Raw genomic sequence first — 22,481 nt, forward strand, 5'->3', positions numbered from 1 at the left:
CAGTCAGTCACGCACCTACTAAATCCTTCTTCCAGATACTCATACATACACTCATTCTTTAATATGTAAAACATATTTTAACTTTACAGAAACACACATTCACTGGATGATGTCATCAGTGATGTCATCAGTGATGTCACTGACCATGTCATGAATGATGTAATATGTGACATCATCAGCAGTGGATTGCGGGCGCGCAAGTTATAGTGAGTCCAACTAACTATAAAGTGGGAATTTCAATGGTTTTGTATAAGTAAAATGTCCAGCTAAATATAACTGGTGTGAAACCTATGGTTTTTTCAGTGAATATATATATATATATACCCATGCAGGCACAGGTTTTATTTTTTAAATATAATTTATTAAATCAAAAAAACATATTTTAATGTATTTATTTTTTAAACACATTTAATTTAATGTTATGATTAAATTGTGGTAGTACATTATATTTTATTACTTCTTTATGACTTCTTCATTAATATTAAATATGTTTAATTACTTCACATTGACATGACATGTATTGTAAAGGCATGTGTGTGACGCTGGCAGCCAGGGTGGGTAATAACACTCGGGGGAGAGTTGGAAGGTGCCACATCATTGTTAATAGGTTACTTTTCAACTAGCAGAAACAACAAGAACATTCCTTATATACGTTAAGAAAATGATTTCTGTGTGTTTTTGCACATTCTGAGTTACTGGAACTTAGTTTTTAAACAATATCTTGTACTGAACTGTTTCTAATATCTCTTTTTGCAAAAAAAAAGGACTTTTGATGTGTTTAATTTTGCACTAGAGGTTCCATTTGTATTCTTCATGTTTACAAACATGCTTTCACTTTCTGAAAGAGCTACGCCCCAAGGTTTTAAGTGGTTTGTGGTAAACGTGATGGTGTGACCATGCATTTATGGGAAAATGTAACCCCTGCCAAACATGATAGGGATATCACAAGTCATTTCAGAGTTCCATCATCTTATAAAGGAACTTCAGCCTTGTTCCTCTATATGGTTATGGAACTCCTTCGTGCCTTGCTATAGCCTTAAAATATATAGTAGAGGTCCTTTATCCCTTATATATTTTTCCTTGTTACTCCTCTGTCACAATGTTGGCACATGTACAGGTGTCCACGTCTTTGTAAACCTGAGTTTGCATCAAAATACATGCTTGGATGTATGAGAACGACCATGCTCTACCCATCTAATTCCTGCATTACATTACCTTTCATTTAATAAACCACGGAAAGGCATGCAAATCAACTTTCGTAGTAACTGCCAAAAAAGATTTTTCATCAGGCTACAACACAAAACTGATGCATCCCAGAACAAAATCTTAGTAAATCTGAGTATTGGTGAAATTTAAATAGGCTAGTAGACAGACTTTGCACACAAGAAGAAAATAAAGCTATATGTAAAATGATGCTTGCTGCCAATCATGATAGAAAGTGAGAGCCTTCAGTACATAAACCATGCTTGCAAGACATACAGTAGTCATATGATTTAACCACAATGTTACAGTAGCCTGTCTGCTGCATTAAATGGAGGAAAGCACCAAATTACCGCTGGCCAAAGGTGATAATATGAAGCAGCATTTGTGAGATTTTCCACACTGCTGAGATGCCAAGGGTAGTGTATGAACTCCATGAAAAAGGATGCAGGGAAGGCATCTCAAAATTATCCTGCAACGCTGTATCAAAAGATGACAACTCTCCCAAGAACTACAACACCATGCTGGCAGGAACTACTACTTGATGTTCACATTGTAAATTCATATATGAAAAAGAGATAGGAGGCAGACAGCATTGACTTACAAATTGTGACAGAGTGACCTCAAAACAAAAATAACTTTTCTTTCCAACCACCCAAAGTTGTTAACGAAAGACCATGTAACAGTAACAATAACAGCACCAACACATTTTATTCAGCACACTCGTTTTAATTGATTGATGTATATATGTAATCTGTTATTTGTTTTGAGGTTCTTGCATAGCCAACTTAAACTCATGGGATCCACATATTGCACCAGCAGAGAATGATTAGAAATACGATTGGTGAAATTGTTTGTGAGTTTCATTTCAGAAGAAAGTGTACAGAAATACACTATAAAATATAACATAACATGCCATAATATTAGTGCAATATATATATATAAATAAATATAATGTATGCAACTAATTGCCTTCACACATACTATTGGGTATGTTTTCAAGGCCCTTGCGCCACTTGGAGCATCACTTTTTGTGAAGCTTTGGTGGTCCTGTATCCTGCTCCATATTTACAAGGCAGGGGTAAGTCATTTTGTGTGTCTCAACGCAGCCTTGTAAATATTGCTTTCTGCATTAAAAGGGGTGTGCAATGGGTGTTGCTGTGGGCATTCCCCTACGTTGGTGCATGGCTGCTGTTTGTGCACTGGCACAGGGGTGAGAGCAGGAATGCACCATTGTCTTGTAAACACAGTGCATTCCTGCACTTAGACAATAATGCTGTTCAGTGCAGTAAAATTGCTTGCTGCACTACGCTGCGTCATTGTCTTGTTAATAAGTCCCACTAAGCATAGCCTTGCAAGTAGCTATTGAAATTTAACAGTCAAAAATTATGAAGACACTATTTGTGCACCACATTGTCTTCTAGTAATCATTTGTGTCATTTACATGTTTGTATGGTTTATTTTCATGTTTTATTGGATAGGATTCACATCGCCACACATTTTGTGATCATGTCAGAAACAAAAATGATAACATGTGTTGTTATTAAAAAGCTTAGGATTCAAAATAAAAATTATCTGTTGATGAAAAACATGTATCATGCGAACAAGATTGTGCAATACTTGAGGCAAGCCCAGTTTCATTTCCTGACCACTATTTTACACTGGTGTTTCCCTTTTTGAATAAAACAATTGCTTGCTGGCCCAAAACAGTAAAGTTCTTCTTCCAGAGTCTACAATGTATTTTTTTTCTTTCTCAGAGCATTTTTAAATTCTGTGTTTTTCAGGCTGTATATAATGGGGTTACAAAGTGGAGTAAGAGCAATATATGACAAAGATGAAATCTTAGTGTCTCTCATTGAATATGTTGATGTGGGACGCACATAGGTACCTAAGAGAGAACCAAAGAAAATAACAACTACAGTGAGATGAGACGCACATGTTGAGAAGGCCTTGTGCTTCCCGCCTTTAGATTTAATTTTAAAGATGGACGAGGCAATTTTGACATAAGAAATAATGATTAAGTTAAAGCAAAAGAAAGCCACTACAGCAGCTATAATGTAGGTTAGTGTCTCAATTGTGTGAGTGTTGCTGCAGGATATCTTCATGAGAGCTGACAAATCACAGAAAAAGTGGTTGATTGTGTGGGATTTGCAGAAGGAGAAGTGAGACAGTAATACAGTATGTGGTAGTGGTACCAGAGAACTTACTGCCCAAGTTCCCACAGCCAACCGAAAGCAAACAGACTTATTCATGATAACCAGGTAGCGCAAGGGATTGCAGACGGCAACATACCGATCAAAAGCCATTACTGAGAGGAGGATATATTCTACAAACACAAAAAACATGAAAAAGTACACTTGCATTAGGCATGCAGTAAAAGAAACATGTGTATTCCCCATAAAGTAGTGGGCGAGCATTTGTGGGAAAATGACTGAGGTGTAACAGATGTCAGTAAAGGACAAATTTGTGAGGAAGAAGTACATAGGTGTGTGCAGCTGTGACTTTGAGTGAATGGTTGCCATGATTACTAGGTTTCCCACAAGTATTGAGAGGTATATCACTGAAAATGCAGCCCAAAGTGGAACTTGTAGTTGTGGAAGATCCAAAAATCCTACAATCAGGAAATCCTTTATTGAGCTCTGATTTTCTTCTTTCATTCTCCCAATGATGCAGCCGTTTCTATACAGACTGAAAGAAAAAATCAGTAATGTCAATGCAATATTTATTAATTAGATGCTGATGACAGATTGTTTTTCTCAAATAGTTAATTGAACACTCAAATGCATTCTATGATGTCATTACATCTTTGTGTGTTTCCGAGTTTTCACTTAAAAATAGTTCATACTAATAAGAAAGAAGGTTATTAATTGTGAGTAGATGTGCGTCCACCACAAGTATTGAGTTTATAATCTTGTCAGGTTAAAGTAGATTCAGTAATTTAACAAGTGCCCTCCTGCCTGCACCCCCAGGATTTAGTTCAGCATGAGGGTCCTGTTAGGGCCCCCTAAGTTGCCTCTCCACCACCCTTTCTATGGTGGTCTCACCACATGAAAAGGGCTGTGGACAGGCAACTCAAAATATGCTCGACTGTGCTGCAGTGGCACAGCCAACATATTCCTGCTGGGCAACCACCACAGCATCCAGGATCACTGACTGACACAGCGGTGCTGTGGCAGTCTGACCACCACACTCATAATACTGCTGGGGGCCCACAGTGTGTCAGTTGTCAGACCACCAATTCAAGGATGGTGCTTGTAATAAGGTTGTTTGACTTTAAAACGGAATTTGGGCAAGGTTAGAGGTTATACCTGTCAAAGTTGTCTCGAATTTAGATTGCTGCTGGACAAGGAACAGCCAAAGATGGTGGTTTCAGCTGGAAAATCTCAGAGTGGAAGGAATGTAAATTTCCCAACCGATGAAGACCCTGCATAAGGCAGATACTTTTCACTCCTTGGCCTTACAATGATTATTACATTTGGACTCGGGCCTAATTTAAATACCTGATGAGGTGCCCCCAACTAATGAAGAAATCCCTGCTTGCCCAAGACTGATTCATAAACATGATGGATATTTCTGGCAACATACTGGGCCTCATTTACTACAAAATGATGCAGCACGGTACCACAAACCATCTTGCTGCACTGCACTGCATCATGTTCAAAGCAAAAAGATGAGTCATTTTAACAACAATATGATGCATTCCTATGCTTTTCCCTGCGCTGGCACATAATTGTCTGAAATGCGCCAACATTGGCACCCTTGCATCATGTTGCAAGGATGATTGTTTTTGTGCTGCAAGTGACACCTTCCTGCCGGAAAACAATCATTGATGGCGTTTTCCTCTTTCTATGTGTGCTGAAGAATGCAGCACAGATAGAAAGAGCAAAATTCGAGGGTAGGATTCTGACACATTCTCAGGTTTACAAAATGTTGTAAATCTGGGAATGTAGTAGAATCCATAGGTGTTGCGAGTGAACACCCACAGTAACACCCATGGCAGGCCCCTTTCATGCAAATTAATGCATTAAAAGAGGACGTATTTACAAGGCCATGAAAAGCTTTGTAAATATGGGCTAGCACACTGCGCCTCTGATGCATCAAAAAAAGTGATGGACCAGCAGTGAAAGAGGCTTGTAAATACGCCCCACAGTGTTTTTTTCTATTCAAAGACAAACCCCCCAAGTGTGATTTTATTTTTGAAAATAAAACAAAATGCACCCCTCACCATGCAAGTTTCCTCCCATCAGGATGGGGGCATTGAACATTTTTCAATAACCCTTACTGTCAGGATTTTCCTCTTGGTGACAGCATTGAAAATTGGCTGTGTGTCTGACTCATCTAAATTAGATTTAGCCAAACCTCAGTGGACCCTTACTCAAAGGGGCACTGGTGGGAATTGACCATAGTAGAGAGAGGTATTCTCCACTGTCATCAAAACTATTGTCTGTCCAAGTCTAATTAGGGTGGGCAGACCTTCTTGTTTGTGGGAAGGAAACTCTGTTTGCAATGTAGTTCCCTTTCAGCCAACATATAAATCAGACACTTAGAGGCTCTTTTATTTTTTGTCTGATGGAATAATTGCCATCGGCATGGTGGAGTACTTTGGTCCTGCCATAGGAGAGTACTCTGCCCTCTGTATTTAAAGAGGTTCGGTTTGCCTGTGGTCATCTGTTATATTGTAATTTTGACATATGGCTCCATCATCTTGCTGGAACCATTAGATCAAACTCATATACATATATAACCTACTGGCAATCGCCAGTAGGTAGTTATAGTTAGGAGCTAGTTTCCATAGGAAAAACATTTTTTGTTTTCACAATGACTTTGGCACTGGTTGATGAATTTTCGCAAAATTATCAAAACTAGTGGCCCGCTCCTGTCAAAGTTTAAAGTTTTGGAGTGATTCGTCAGACGGGGGCTGAGAAAAAAGGGGTGTTCCAAGACATGTTTTCCCCATGTTAATTTACATAAGAAACTTTAGACAAAGCTACAGCCCGAACAGCTGAACGGAATCACACCACATTTGGGAAAAAGGTAGGTCTTGGTTCAGAAAGAGTCCTTTTTTAAATGGTGTAAACCTGTTTAGTAGTTCCTGAGGAATTAGAAAAATAAAGTTTCGATATCTGAGCACCTTGAATGGTTCGTGCACCCTCCCGGGCACAAGCTTCATTCTGATTGGCTGCCAACACTCCAACCCAGGAAGTATTGGCAGCCATCTTGTGACTATGTGATTAAGTCCCCTTCAATCCTGAGGGTCCCTGTGGGCAACTCGCCCACCAGGTACCTCCAGTAAGCGCCACAGAGCTGTGTTGCAGAGAGGTGGTTCGAGGCCACGCCCCTTTTTACACCTCTCTGCAAAGCAGCTCTGTGGGCTTACTAGAGGTACATGCTGGGCTAGTTGGCTCCCAGGGACTCTCAAGATTCAAGGGAACTTAATCCCCTAAATTAGAGTGCGCCATGGGGCGCGTTTTTACAGTGGTGCAGGCAACGGTGCGGTCCTGATATAATAAGTGTGCAAACCACCCCCTGGCACGTTGTAAATTGGGGGATTTAGTCCCCTCAATCCTGAGGGTCTCTTGGGTCCAACTAACCCACCAGGTACCTCCAGTAAGCCCAACAGAGCTGCGTTGCAGACAGGTGGTCTGAGACCTTGCCCCTTCTCACACCACACTGCAAACGCGGCTTCTGGTGCACTGCTGGTGGGGTGATGAGGTCCTCTTGTGTCCTGAGGACATCAGGACACAAGTGGACTTCATCCTCCGAGCTTCTTTCTGCACCCCTGTTGTCTCTTTCTGCCATCGTCTTCCCTCTTTCTGTACCTTTCCCGCCTGTTTTTGCATCTCACTTGCCTCTTTCTGCACCTTTATTGCTTCTTTCTACACCTCTGTTGCTTTTTCAGCAATTCTCTTGCCTCTTTCTGCACTTCTCTTGCCTGTTTCAGCACCTCTCCTGCCTCTTTTTGCATCTCTGTTGGCTCTTTATGCACCTTACTTGCTCTTTTCTATACTTCTCTTGCCTCTGTCTGCATCCCTGTTGCTTCATTGTGAAATTTCAATGCTTCTTTCTGCACCTGTTTTGCTTCTTTCTGCACCCCTGTTTTCTCCTTATGTACCTCTTTTGACTCTTTCTGCACAATTCTTACCTTTTTCTGTACCTCTCTTCCCCTTCTGCATGTCTGTTGCCTCTTCTGCACCTCATTTGCTTCTTTCTGCACCCCTGTTGTCTCTTTCTGCAATCCTCTTCCCTCTTTCTATACCTTTCCTGACTGTTTTTGCATCTCACCTGCCTCTTTCTGCACTTGTGTTGCTTCTTTCTACACCTCTGTTGCTTCTTTCAGCAATTCTCTTGCCTCTTTGTGCACTTCTCTTGCCTATTTCAACACCTCTCTTGCCTCTTTTTGCACATGTGTTGGCTCTTTCTGTACTTCACTTGCTCCTTTCTACACTTCTCTTGCCTTTTTCTTCACTTCTCTTGCCTTTTTCTGCACCCTTGTTGCTTCATTCTGCACGTTCCATGCTTCTTTCTGCACATGTCTTGCTTCTTTCTGCACCCCTGTTGTCTCTTTATGCACTTCTCTTGCCTGTTTCTGCACTTCTCTTGCCTCTTTCTGAACCCCTGCAGCTTCATTCTGTACTTTCTATGCATTCTGTCTGCACTTGTTTTGCTTCTTTCTGCACCCCTGTTGTCTCTTTGTGTACCTCTTTTGCCTCTTTTGCAATTTTCTTGCCTTTTTCAGCACCTCTCGTCCTTCTTTCTGCACGTTTGTTGCCTCTTTCTGCAACTCATTTGCTTCTTTCTGCACGCCTCTTGTCTCTTTCTGTACTCGTCTTCCCTCTTGCTGTACCTTTCCTGCCTGTTTTTGCATCTCACTTTCCTCTTTCTGCACTTTTCTTGCTTCTTTCTACACCTCAGTTGCTTCTTTCAGCAATTCTCTTGCCTCTTTCTGCACTTCTCTTGCCTGTTTCAGCACCTCGCTTGCCTCTTTGTGCACGTCTGTTGGCTCTTTCTGCACCTCACTTTCTCCTTTCAACACTTCTCTTGCCACTTTCTGCACTCCTTGTTTTGCAACAATATTAACTTCTGGACTCCAAATTGGTGGCCAGATTCGATTTGTTATCTCCCCTCACCCACTAATAAGGTTAAGAACCTGGATGTGATAATGGACAAGAGTCTCATTAGAATTCAGTGGTGTTTAAAACCTTTTATGTGGTCAAAACAATCAGGAAAATATTGCAGTTCCTGCTTCGGAGCAGCTGGCAAACAGTGGTCGCGAGTCTCATAATGTCGAGATTGGACTACTGTACCAGTCTGCACCTCGATGTTCAACAAAGGCTCCTGAATAAACTTCTTGTACTGCAGAATGCAGCAGCCAGACTGGTCTCAGGCACACCTCGGTTTGCGCCTATTGCCAAGGTAATAAACAATTGCACTGGCTTCTGGTAAGGAACCAAGTTTGTTTCAAAGCCCTTTCTCTAGTTCTTAAGGCCCTACAGGGTTCAGGACCTGACTATTTAAAAAAGCATTTCCACTGGTATACACCAAAAAGATCACTTTGTTCATTAGGGGCAAGGCTGTTCTCAGTGCCACGCATAAAACAGTTCGATGGGGAGGCAGAAGTTTTACTTATGAGGCGGCCAAAGCCTGGAACGACCTGCCTTTTCAATTAAGACACATCACAAACCTCCTAGCTTTCAGAAAAAGAATAAAAGACATGGCTCGTTGCCCAATAATTTCTTCCATTTTTAGCCACAGGAGATGTAACTAGCGCCAGGACACCTCCGGCAAAAAGTTGCGCTGTATAAATATCATTAACATTAACATCGCTTGCATCTTTCTGCACCTTTCTTCATCTTTCTTGACTTCTGTTGACTCTTTCTGCATTTCTTTTGCTTCTTCCTCTTTATGTACATGTCCTACCTTTGTAGGCATAGTTAGAAATTAGCATTTAAAAAACCTTTGAAATTCACTGAAAAAAACATAAGTTTTAGGGACGTTATAGTTAGAAATTAGCATTTAAAAACCCTTAGAAAATTACTGAAAAAAACTTAGGTTTCAGGGACATTATAGTTAGTTGGACATTTTACTTGTAGAAAGCCAGAGAAATTTGGCCGTTATAGTTAGTTCAGCTAACTATAACCCGCGCCCCCGCAATGCACTGCTGATGCCGTAACATATTAAATCATTCATGACTTGGGCAGTGACATCACTGATGACATCACTGATGACATAATCCATGTGATAATCTAATGCACCTCCTCATACCCTAATATAACCTTTGATACACCTTGTGTAGACCTAGGAATCAGTGAGTGGGTATGTAATAACTAGTATTTGTGTGTCTACATTTTTGAAAATGGTAGTCTGTATTTTAGAGTGGGTGTATGAAAGGTTATATTAGGGTATGAGGAGGTACATCAGATTATCATGTGGATGATGTCATCAGTGATATCATCAGTGATGTCATTTGAGCTGTTATAAGTGATGTCATAATTGATGTCACTGACCATGTCATGAATGATGTAATATATGACATCATCAGCAGCTAAGTATAACGGCCGAATTTCACTGGTTTTCTATGAGTGAAATGTTCAACTAACTATAACATGCCTGAAATCTATGTTTTTTTCCGTGAATTTCTAAGGTTTTTTAAATGCTAATTTCTAATTATAATGTGCCTGAACCCAATGTTTTTTTTTCTGTGAATTTCAATGTTTTTTTAAATGCTAATTTCTAACTATAAAGTGCCTGAAACCTATGGTTTTTTCAGTGAATTTCAATAGTTTATCAAATGTTAATTTCTATTTATAACGTTTCTGAAACCTATGTTTTCTTTTGTGAATTTCAAAGGTTTTTTAAATGCTAATTCTGAATTATAATGTTCAGTAAACCTATGGTTTTTTCAGTAATTTTGAATGTTTTTTTGTAATATTTTGTTACTTTACTATCCTAAAAATAGTTTTTGTATTTTTTTGTGTTGTTTGTTATTAAAATAATATAATGTCTTCTGCTTTCTTAAATATTAAAATATCTTTTTTTTTTAAGTTGTCGCGCACCCATCGTGTACCTCAGGGGGTGCGTGGATTGAAACTGCCATATTGGTAAAGTAGTGAAAGATGCGCATTTCAGCCAGCTCACTCCACTTACGCTTATAGGGAGGGAACTACAACACTACATATCCAAGGTCTTCCATGTAATGATCTGCTGATCACAGATCAGGGCTGGTTTATACCCACACCACACCCATCCAGCACAGGCGTCACAGGCCATGTGACCCTGCCAATAAAAAGGGCCGAACAAAGCGATACCAAAGGGGATGATGGACGGAGTGTTTGAGCAAATCAAACACTCACCCCCAGTCAACTGATCTGGGTTTAATCCATCATCATTCTTTAGCTCACTCACCACCCCAGTTCAGACATGGCCATATGCAAAGCAGTCTGACCCTGTGCCTCATGGGAACAGTCCAGACCGAACTGCCAAGCCATGTCTTCCGTGGACCGGAAACAAGTATCCTGGGATCGGTTTGGGATTTATAATCTTCATCAGCCAGGCTATCTTGAATCCAGTGGTAGAGTGAGCAAGGGACCCACGTCTGGGCATACCATGCCAACTCAGGGCGAACAAAGCGATACCAAAGGGGATGATGGACGGAGTGTTTGAGCAAATCAAACTCTCACCCCCAGTCAACTGATAAAAAGGGCCTGGCGCACATGCTCGACACAATTTCCACTCTTTTGTTGTGTGCGTGTGGTTATTGTTTATGCATGAGGGCCTAGGGATATACCTCATCACATTCCCCACTGCGGGGGGTGACATGATGGTGTCCGCACCACGATATTCAATCATAAAGGGCCCATGCCTTGAGGTGCACAGAGTTGGTAGCAGCCAAGGCACTTTGGCTGATACGGGGCTCACTGTACGTGGCGATGACTTGAGGTACAAAGAGTTGGTGGCAGCCATGGCACTTTGGCCGACACAGGCCTCATGCAATGTGGCAATGACTTGAGTTGCACAGAATTGGTTGCAGCCGAGGCATTTTGGCTGACACGGGCCTCCCCGACACATGGTGATGACTTGAGCTGCACTGAGTTAGTACCACCAGAGCTGAGCGGGTCTGTAGCCTGTGATGATGCGCAGGCCTCGATACGCCATCCAGGCAATAAAGACCCAATTTGAATTGTGAGCTCGGCTGGACCAAGTGTACGCCAAAAGCAACTGGCTGTACAGACATGACTCCTCGGCGCAGTAAAGCAGGATGGCTGGGGGCCTGTTCTGCAGAATCCAGCGACGGCTGAGGAGGTTGCTCCGACATGCAGTGGGCCCTCTTGGAGACACGCAGGTGGCAGCAGGTAAGCATTGAGGTCTGGAAGAGCAGGGTCGGGCAGTCATCGCTGGGCGGTGAACTGGTCTGGGGACCAGGGCTGGGATGCTTGCGAAAGATGCAGGAATCATGCAAACTTTCTAAGACGTTTGCGACAACATTAGTGTACAGGCCCCGGTGGTCCAGTTTTGCCTGCACATTGTTGGAATGCGTGTGGTTTCGGTTGCGTTGATTGAGTGCAGCGTCGGCAGGGGGCACAAGTAGTACTTGTGCGCAGTCAATTGCCCCCAACACGTGCAGGAAGCCTGCTATGGTGTGGTTACCTTGTTTGGTCTCCCGTTGTTCCTGCTCAGTGTGGGTGAAGTAAACATACAGGTGTATCAAGCTGAAACAAACAGTGATGCTTACAGGTATGATAAATCCTGCATAATGAGACTGTAAAAGAAGTTTGTGTGGTTGTAACGTTCCTTTTCATTCCTACAAAGGTTTCGACCACATGAACTTCTGTTATGGTCATTTTGTGCGGGATGGATCATACCTGTAAGCATTCCAGTTTGTCCAAGTGCAATACATTGTACCATATTACGTTTGTGACCATACTAACTCTTGATCATTGTCTTCATTTAGTCAACAGATTTTTGAATACAAACTATTCGGGTTTCCAGGACGATCTACAGGTATTTCGATCCACAAGTTGCCCTGAAGATGTTCCCCATTGGGAATGTCACTCGTGGTTTGATGTTTTTGTTTTGTTAATTTATGTTTTTCTAATAAAGTACTGTTTTTCCACTACTGTTAACTACAAGACTTTATGACCTGGTGCATCCCCTTTTCAGTGACTACAATCTTGGACCTGGAGCACAGAGGCGTCAAGCAACGGATGGGGTTGGGGTTGGTTGTGCCTGAATACTATGAATTGGGATGAGCGGGTGGTGCGGATACAGGGGCCCTACGTTGCATTCGTGGACATGCATCCAAGACATGTTAGGAAGTTTAATATGGCTTGCTGTGAGACTCCTCCAACTCTGGCAGTTGTTAGTTAGAAAGTACCAGAGGCCAACAGGCGGTGCATAGCCAGCAGCTTTGTCTGTGGAAGGATATTAATTGTCTGCTGTGTTGGTACCATCAGCCTGTGGGCAATGCCTCAACTTGAGAATGGGGCGATAATTCTTTCTCCACTTTTGCTGTGCTAAAGTGCCGAGTACATGCGATAAGTCCCCACTGTTGGGTTATAAGGCTACTCTAAAATGAGCCCTTGTGTTTATTTGGACTTTGTTGTAGCTACATGCGAATCACAAGAAAAAAGATGAAAAAACAAGAAAAGTAGGCAGGGTACACACACAAACTCTGACCCCCTAGGCCTGCTCAGGGGATCCCACAAAAACCGTCTGGGTGCGCGAATCCGGATGAAAATAAATAAATAAATGGGGCGTATTCTCAAGGACTTATTGCTGAGTTATCAGCACTTTAGCGCAGCAAAAGAATTATCATCCCATTCTCAACCTTGAGCAAACTGCCGATATCACCAGTTTTCCAGCAATAGCTTCCGCAAAAACATCGCCACAAATGAGAGCGAAAACTAACGCTAATGATATGCAGAGTTGGTGTTCCTGTGCAAAAAACAAGAAAACACCACTTCCCGGTATTTTCAACGACCAGCCAAAACTGCGATCCGATCCTAAGACAGGCAATAAGCTGCGTCAGCAGTAAGAAGTTAGCATCTGCCTTTTACTGGTGTAAAGCAGGATACCTACCTACAGTATGAATGGGAGCCCAGCCCAGAGCCACATCTGAAGACAAACACATGTCATAGAGCTACTGATCAGGCAGCTCCACAACACTCACCGCCACCACCCCCAGGACTTCCCCCCCAGACCACCCCCCTACTACCACCGAGGCAGCGCAGAAGGGGACAGCGGACCTACTAAAAACAGCATGGCCCCTCAGCCACACAATAGCTGAATATTGAGAGGGGTGGGAACCAAGTATGTGTGAAGGAGGCAAGTCAGCCATGAATAAGAATGCACACAATGCCAAGTGTAGCAGTGATGTGCTGGACAGACTTCACTATGCAGAGCACAAACCTCTCCATATGAACATATACTGCTGGTGCTTGTAGTGTTGTGGACAGTGGACTCAACCATGTTACCTAAGGCAGTGTCCTCGACACAGGCCCCCTGCGAACCCAGCAGCACTACACCTCAGAGTTATGTCTTTGATGTACACTGCGGACAGCAGGGCTCACAATTCAGATTGAAAGGCGACAGACATTGGTACCAGTGCGGCCCACCCAGACCACGCATCATCACTGGCTGTAGACATGCTGAGGGCTTCAGGTGCCACCAACTCAGTGCACCACAAGTCACCACCACGTGGCCTTATTGAGGCAGAATTCATTGAGCAAATGTCATTGTTCCCAGTACGGCCCGCCTGGAACACACATAATAGCTGGCTGTGCACACGCTGAGTGCTTCAGGTGCCACTAACTCAGTGCACCACAACTCACTGCCATGAAGCCTTATTAAGGCAGAATTCATTAGGCAAAAGACATTGCAACCAGTGCTGCCCGCCTGGACCACGCATCATCGCAGGCTGCGGACACGCTGAATGCTTCTGGTGCCACTAACTGTACAGCTCAACTCAACGCCAAGTGACTGTGGGCTATTGCTGACCGCTGCCTCCGGCCTACACTGCGGACAGCAGGGCTCACAATTCAGATCGAGTCCTGATTGCAGATGACGCAGTCCAGTAGGCAACTGACATTGCCAAATAACCTTGCTAAGGCAGAATTCATTACATTAGGCAAAAGACATTGCTCCCAGTGCCGCCCACCCGGACCACGCATCATCAGTGGCTGTGCACATGCTGAGTGCTTCAGGTGCCACTAACTCAGTGCACCACAAGTCACCGCCATGTTGCCTTATTAAGGCAGAATTAATTAGGCAAAAGACATTGCTCCCAGTGCGCCCCGCCGGGACCACGCATCATCGCTGGCTGTGCACACACTGAGTGCTTCAGGTGCCATTAACTCAGTGCACCACAAGTCACCGCCACGTAGCCTTATTAAGGCAGAATCCATTACGCAAAAGACATTGCTCCCAGTGCGGTCCTCCGGGACCACGCATCATCACTGGCTGTGCACACACTAAGTGCTTCAGGTGCCACTAACTGTGCAGTACAACTCAATGCCACGTGCATGTGGGCCCTTGCTAACTGCTGCCTCAGGCCTACACTGTGGTCAGAAGGGCTCACAATTCAAATTCAGTCTTGATTCATTAATTTCAGAGTCCAGTAGGCAACTAACTATAACGTCCCTGAAACCTACATATTTCGACAATGTATTCCATACATATGTCCTCTCTTGTTCCATACACCTACACTGCGGTCAGCAGGGCTCACAATTCAAATTCAGTCTTGATTTATTAATTGCAGAGTGAAGTGTACTCTATGTCATCGGACTTTGTCAAGAGGAAGTAACAAAATGCATTACTCGATGTCTGTGCTGACCATTGCCTTCGATCTATACTGCGGACCCCAGGGCTCACAATTCAGATCGAGTCGCGATTGCAGATGACGCAGTCCAGTAGGCAACAGACATTTCTACCAGTGTGGCCTGCCCAGACCATGCATCATCACTGGCTGTGCGCACGCTGAGTGCTTCAGGTACCACTAATTGTGCAACTAAACTCAATTCCATGCGCCTATTGGCCCTTGCTGACCTCTGCCTCCGGCCTACACTGCGGTTAGCAGAGCTCACAATTCAAATACAGTCTTGATTTATTAACTGCAAAGTGAATTGTACTCTATGTCCTCAGATTTTGTAAAGAGGACGTGACAAAAAGCATTCCTCAATGTTTGTGCTGACTACTGCCTTTGATCTACACTGCGGAAAGCAGGGCTCACAATTCAGATCGAGTCGCAATTGCAGATGACACAGTCCAGTAGGCAACAGATATTGCTCCCAGTGCGGCTCGCCCGCACCACGGATCAGGGCTGGAAGCGCACATGATGAATAATTTTGATGCCACTAACTCAGTGCTCCACAAGTCACTGCCACGTAGCCTTATTAAGGCAGAATTCATTAGGCAAAGGACATTGCTCCCAGTGCTGCCCGCCCAAACCACATATCATTGCTGGCTGCTCACACGCTGAGTGCCACTGTTGCCACTAACTCAGTGCACAACAAGTGAACACCACATGGTTGAGGGCCCTTGCTGACCGCTGCCTCCGGCCTACACCTCGGTCAGCAGGTCTCACACATATCCAATCCAATCCTGTCCTGCAACAACACGCCATCATCGCTGGCTGCACACACGCTGAGCTCTTCAGGTGTCACTAACTCTGTACATAAGACCTCCTGGGCCCTTTATGATTCGTGCTGTAGACACCGGGCACAACAATGTCATCTCAGGCAGCAGGAATAGTCCGAAAGGACATTAATAATTTCTTCAGATGACCATGCTCATCTCTGGTGCCCCTACCTCAGTGCACCGAACTATCAAACTGTGTTCAAGTGTTCATTATGGATGCATGATGGCCCTGGGCCCTACCACATTACATTGTGGTGTTGATTGTGCATGCAACCATGTTACCTCTGGCAGTGGGGAAGACCTCAGTTATGTAACTATGTCATTCTATGAGTACATAGGTAGAGACTGGATGATTAAAGTACTGCAAGGAGAGTGTGTGGTGAATTTATAAGTGCTTGGGGATTGGCAGAGGGATTGGATAAGTACATATGTTGGCAGAGCCTAACCACCAAGCACAAGCTTGCCTCTAATTGACTGCCAACCAGTAGCAACTCCAGTGGAGCATCAGGATTGCAAACAAAGCCTCGGGAGAGCCAACGCTATGCACGGAGCATGAGTAAGCACTGTGTCGGTTACTGAGGCACCTGCCTTCTTTGATACAGGATCCCCACAGGATTTGCTCTAGTACCCTGGGTTCCTGCCCACTAAAATCTGTGCCACTGGCTAGCGGGAGTACCGCACGGATGCCTGGAAAACTGAGTCGAGGTGCATGGAATACTCATTGTGGTATACTGCATTCTCCTTCAGTGGATACCCTCCCAGGTCGTTGATCTCTGGATTCTGATTCTGGATCCCAAGAGAAACCTCCGCTGGATCCCCTAAAGTGAGCTGCTGGGTCTGTGGAGCACTGGGAATAAAAGGCCCAGATTCCTGTCTGCAAGATATTCCCAGCCTCACAGCTGGATCATTGACATACGGAGGAAAGAATCTAGGAAAATCTGTAATTAGAAGTGGAGTGTGCAGAGCCGGCGTACACCAGTCAGGGGCAGAAATAGAGCCAAATTTTCGGGGAGGTTGATAAACATTTCCGGGGGGGGCTAATTCTTCCAGTCATAGGCAGAGTGGAGATGTAGGGGGCTCTAAGAAGGGGTGAAAACACAACAAAGTCTCATTAACAGGTAAATGGTCTTTTAAAGACCTGTGATGTACTCGCGTGCTGTGCTGAGAGCAGTGCACCCAGCATGTTCACACTAGGTGGCCGCACTGAGAGCCGTGCACCCAGCATGTTCACTCTAGGGGGTCAGGCTGCGAGCCGCGCACTCAGCACATTCACACCAGGGGGCCGCGCTGAGCGCCGTGTTAGGATCGCCACTCCAAACTTTTCTAAAACAATGGTCCACTTCCATTCATTTATATTCGCCCTGAGGACCCCATCCCCCGGGGCATGCCCAATTCTTGAATGTTTTTATTAATCATGCTCACAATCTCAATCTAAAAGATTGTGTTTAAAAAAAACCATATAAACTTAAAAATCACATATGTACACTAATCTTTGATTCACTTACTTTTCCTTTAAGCCAAATAGTACATCATGAAGGTCCTTTTCGTTGGAAAATACTCTGCTGTTCTCTAAAACTTCCATTTCATCGACTTTCTATAAGAAAAGCTCCAAGAACATCTGAAATATGTTTCAATGTTTTTATTTCCTCCTTGTGTTCAGTCATGACTCTTTGCTCATTCCTTCACCTTTCCTTAAGGCTAAATAGTGTCTGATGTATCAGTATGTTTTCATATTACTCTAAACAAACTCTGAAATTACCGTTTTCCCGACGTTCTGAAAGAAAAGCTCCTACAACATTTTCACAATGTTTAAATATTCATATTTCCATCTCTGGCTCACTCATGTTCAACATTTCCTATAATACCGATATCACTTACTATGAGATCCACTTACAGTACCTATATGACAACTAGAATTTTAATATTATCTTGATCACTTTTACTCACAATATATATTTTAAACAGCAGACTAACTTTTATTAACTGCTCCCGTCTTCATAGGCCAATTACCTTTACTTAAATTTCGGTTCTAAAAACACTAGGTACGAATTTTTTAAGTCAAAAGGCAAACGTTGTTTGAAAGTCGAATGAGTATCATTACAGTAAGTCCAGCCTTTTCAACATTTTAAATAAGCTGTATAATGCCCTGATGTTGTCGAAGGACCGTCATGATAAATAATAGCTACAGTTGCAAAGGTTCTTCCTGAAATTGATAACTGAGAAGCCACGAAATTTTTAATAGAAGTTGTCAATTTAGTTCCATCAGGTCTACATCGTTGGAACATTAAAATGACATACTGACCATAAGTTTGTATAAATAATGTGGACAGCTTTGCACACTTACATTGGGTACACACCATATTTTGATCAGCTGCTTTAACTAGATTATTAAAAGACACTGATTTGCAGTCCGGTAAAGTCAAATATATAAATCTTTCAGTGTCTATTCTAGTACTACTTGATAAACTACAATTGTCGCAGTCATGCTGCCATTGATAAGAAAGGCTAAAAAGATTTTCTACATCTACACCTTCATCTTCCAAAACACTAAACATATACATTAAAAATTCCAGACAATCCTGCTGAATATTCTGTGAAAATTGTTTTTGACCAGAACATATGTCTAAAAGATTTCGAATTTCTGAAACACTTTCTATTTTTGCTCTATCACTGCTACATTTCTCAAACACAGAATTCAATAAACAGCAGAATCTTTGATCCTGATTTTCAACAATCTGTTCTTGTAAAGTTTGAAGAAAAAAAACAACATTAACCACTACATTAGCATAGCAGTTGACACCAGAACTGTTTTCAAACTGAAATCCAACAACATCTTCAACAGAATCCTTTTTCTTTCTGCTTACAATTACAGTTTCATCTACTTTTTGTCTTTTTGCTACTACCTCACTGCAATTATTCTCATTTCTTCTGTTTCGGCCTACCACACGTTTTTCAAACAGAGGATATTGAGGCAAATGTGGAGCATACTCTCTTCTTAACCTATTGTATTCTTTAACACAATCTAGATCTGCACAAATCTTTGTCTCATCACACTCAATCAAGTACAACCCTGATAAAGTTCTGACTCGTGATAATGCCACATATGCCATACCCTCTTTAAACACAGAACTTCCAATGTTCACCAAAGCACTATCTACACTTAAACCTTGAGATTTATGAATTGTCACTGCATATGCCAAACAAACAGGAAACTGTTTTCGGCGAACATATAAGTCTTTTACAAGCAAAAATCTTGCAGAACAACGACTGATTTGTTGTACTTGCTCAATACCATCAAATTTAATTTTTAAAAATTCAATTCCATCTCTATTTCTGTAATTCACAAAATCAACAACATGACCCAATGCTCCATTTACCAGACCTCTTTCAACATTTAAATTCCTTCTCAAAATGATACGACAATTTAAACACACATTCAGAGTCTTCACTTAGTGCCCTAACTCTACCGATATAGTTATTTTTTATGCAATTTACAGCAAGAAAATGGAAGGTAAAGAAGAGACCATTAACCATTGAATCGTGCAATCAAACTTTTTAGGAGATTCCAGATAATCAGATGTTGGAAGTTCTATTAAATTATGAAAATTCTGAACAATAAATTTATATTTAATAATCAAAAATTGTTTGAGACATTATTCATTTGTATATGTAATTCATGAAGTACTACCAACATGATTATAATATAAAGTGAGACTTACAGTATACTGTGCAACTTTTTTGTGTTACATAGTAAGTTTGCTCATAGTTACTTCCTTTCTCCCACTATATTAGCTCCAATGTGTATTTGACATCTCTTTTTCATCTCCTGCCTCCTTTCTCTCACTGTCTGTCTCTAATGCACCATATCACCGCCAATTTTGTGTAGATTCAGAAGAGAGTAAAATGTAATACTTGAAAACATCATAAGGGAGCAGGGTAGACTACCCATGATCCCCTAGGCCACAATAACTTCTGTAACAACATGCAAGATATCTACGGAGGAGACGGTGTACATTGAATTTAAGACTCTGCATTGGTACCTACATGTTGGTACTTAAATCACCCACACAACACAACAACTCTATTCAGAGCTACCCTACCTCTAAGCACTTTAAATTATTATTTTACTGTTTCACTGGGTTTTCCCCATGGGATGCTTCCCAGTACGCTCCCCGGTGCGCGTACCGGGCGCTCCCCCCGCAAAAATCGAAGAACAAAAAAAATTATGGCCCCCACATCAAACCTAAGGGGTCAGGGGGGTCTACCCTTCCCCTTTTTGGTCATTTCCCCCTTTGTTTTTGCCACCTCTTGTGTATCGATCCTACCGAGACACAAGATGGCGGCCGCTCCGGACTGTTTGGAATGTTGACAGAAACCCGAGAGCCAATCAGCTTTCCGCTCGCGAACTCGCGTATATATATATATATATTACCTACTGGCGATATAGTTAGGACCTAGTTTCCATAGGAAATAAGCGACATTTGTTTTGGAATAACTTTGGCGCGGGTCAACAAATACACGTGGAATTCTCCAAGAACATTGGGCGCTCTGCTCCACTCCTTCCCATAAACTTTTGGGGTGATTCGTCAAGCGGGGGCTGAGAAAAAAGGGGGGTCCCAATGCAATTTTTCATAGGGACCTTCAGACACGGCTACAGCCTGAACTGCTGAACGGAATTACACCAAATTTGACAAAAAGGTAGAGTTTGGTTCGCAGATTACACTTTTTGTTAAATGGTGTAAATCCGTGCAGTAGTTCCTGGGAAAATCAAAAATAAAATATTAGATATATCTATAGACGAAATACGGTACGCGTACCGTCCGAGGATTATACGCGTACCATTATGAGCTGCATGCTAATTGTCTGTCAACTGTCTGTCAACACTGCAAACCAGGAAGTGTTGGCAGACATCTTGTGTCTCGGTAGAACCGAGGCAGCAGAAAACTCAAAAACACGTGCGCAAAAGACGCAAAAGGGGCAGGGTAGAAACACCCTGACCCCCTAGGCCTGCTCAGGGGGTCGAACGAGGACCCTCAATGCCCCCCAAAAGTATATATATATTTTTTAAATTGTGGGATACGCGTGCCCCGTAAAAAAAAAAAACCCTGAAGTCTGCATTTTTTCTAATCAGCCCCCGGGGGGGGGCAAATCTTGGGGGCAATATAGTTAATTATAATGGGGGGCCCAGAGGGGTTTCTTTTTTAAATAAAATAAATTAAAAAACCTGTGTGGGGGGGCTCAAGCCCCCTCGAATGCCCCGGGAACCGCCACCTCCTCGGGGCTTTTCAATGTTGGCAGGGGGGCTGCGCAGCCCCCCTCCTGGAGCCTTGTGGTGGCCCTGGGCCCCGCCACCCCCAAGGGCCGGCTCCTGCAGTGTCCCGGGGTGCCCACCCCTGGGACACTGTAGTTTGCAATGGTAGGGCAATACCGGCTCCCACAGGAGGCGGGGAGCCGGCAGGGACTGTGGGGGGCTTGGGGACCTCCCCTCGGTCCCCAACAGTGAGAGCGCCAGCCCCGGGGGATGGTGTCCCAGGGGCTACCAGTGGCCCAGGAGGGGGGCCACGCGGCCTCCTCCCTGTTAAAATATATATATTTTTTAAATATGCAAAAAAGAAATGGCCGGCCCGGGGGATGGGGTCCCTGAGGCCTTGAAGGGCCCTGAGGAGGGGGGCTACGACAGGTGTTCAGAGGCCATGCCCCTTTTTACACCTCTTTGCAACGCAGCTCTGTGGTGCTTACTGGAGGTACCTAGTGGGCTAGTTTGACCCTAGGGATCCTTAGGGTTGAAGGGGACTTAATCTCTCAAATTAGAACAGTGGCAGGGCGCTTTTACACAGTGGTGAAGGGAGGGGACGTGGCCTGACATGATGTGTGCAAACACGCCCGGTGGCGCATTTTAAATTGGGGAAAAAATTCAACTTCAAACATGAAGGACAATAGGGGCCAAGTAGTCCACCAGGTGCTTTCAGGAAGTGCCACTGCACTGCGTTGCAGAGAGGTGGTGCATGCCATGCCCTTTTTTACATCTCTCTGCTACGCAGCTCTGTGGCGTTTACTGGATGAAGTACACATTCTGATTTACTCACCTGTTATCAGGAGGTACCTCAGTGCTGCATATTAGAGTCCAGTACTGATCCTGAAAAGTAATTCTAATGATACTTACCAGTAACTTTACTTTCCTTCCATAGGCTAACATTGACTGGTTTCACTTGGAAATTCTTCTAAGTGTTCAGTTCTGGAACTTTAAAATATTAACCTAAAATCATCCAAACAGCGAATTCCGATGTACTCACCTGTTATCAGGAGAGAACCCAGTGCTGCATTTTTTAGCCCAGCACTGAACCTGAAGAGTAATTCTAACCATACTTACCAGTAATTTGTATTTCCTTCCATAGGAATCCATTGTCTGGTTTTCACCAAAAAAGTTTCTAAGTGTCTATTTTCACAAACTAAAAATATTCCTTAAAAATCGCCTGTATGACTTGAACGCATTCTTTCAACTGTTTACAGGAGAGTCACCAGTGCTGGATCCATGATCCGCCACTGAGTAAGAAAAAGTAATGATAACACTACTTACCTGCTAAGTGAATTTCCTTGCATAGGGTAACATTGGGAGGTTTTACTTGGAAATTATTCTCTGTGTTGAGTTT

At 43.1% G+C, this 22,481-nt stretch overlaps 1 protein-coding gene across 1 annotated transcript; it reads right to left on the reverse strand.

Moving 5' to 3' along the window:
- Nucleotides 1–2,930: 2,930 nt before the first annotated feature.
- Nucleotides 2,931–3,857, reverse strand: LOC144769800 (olfactory receptor 1G1-like). The gene has a single exon (XM_078653983.1). The coding sequence runs from the start codon at nucleotides 3,855–3,857 to the stop codon at nucleotides 2,931–2,933; it is 927 nt and encodes a 308-aa protein (XP_078510109.1).
- Between the last annotated feature and the right edge of the window lie 18,624 nt (nucleotides 3,858–22,481).

The sequence above is a fragment of the Lissotriton helveticus genome, chromosome 7 (genome assembly GCF_964261635.1).
Source record: "Lissotriton helveticus chromosome 7, aLisHel1.1, whole genome shotgun sequence".
In the NCBI taxonomy this organism is placed as follows: Eukaryota; Metazoa; Chordata; class Amphibia; order Caudata; family Salamandridae; genus Lissotriton; species Lissotriton helveticus.

What these genes read in the sequence shown, in the direction of transcription:
- LOC144769800 (XM_078653983.1), bottom strand. Translation starts at nt 3,857, where the DNA reads ATGAAAGAAGAAAATCAGAGCTCAATAAAGGATTTCCTGATTGTAGGA.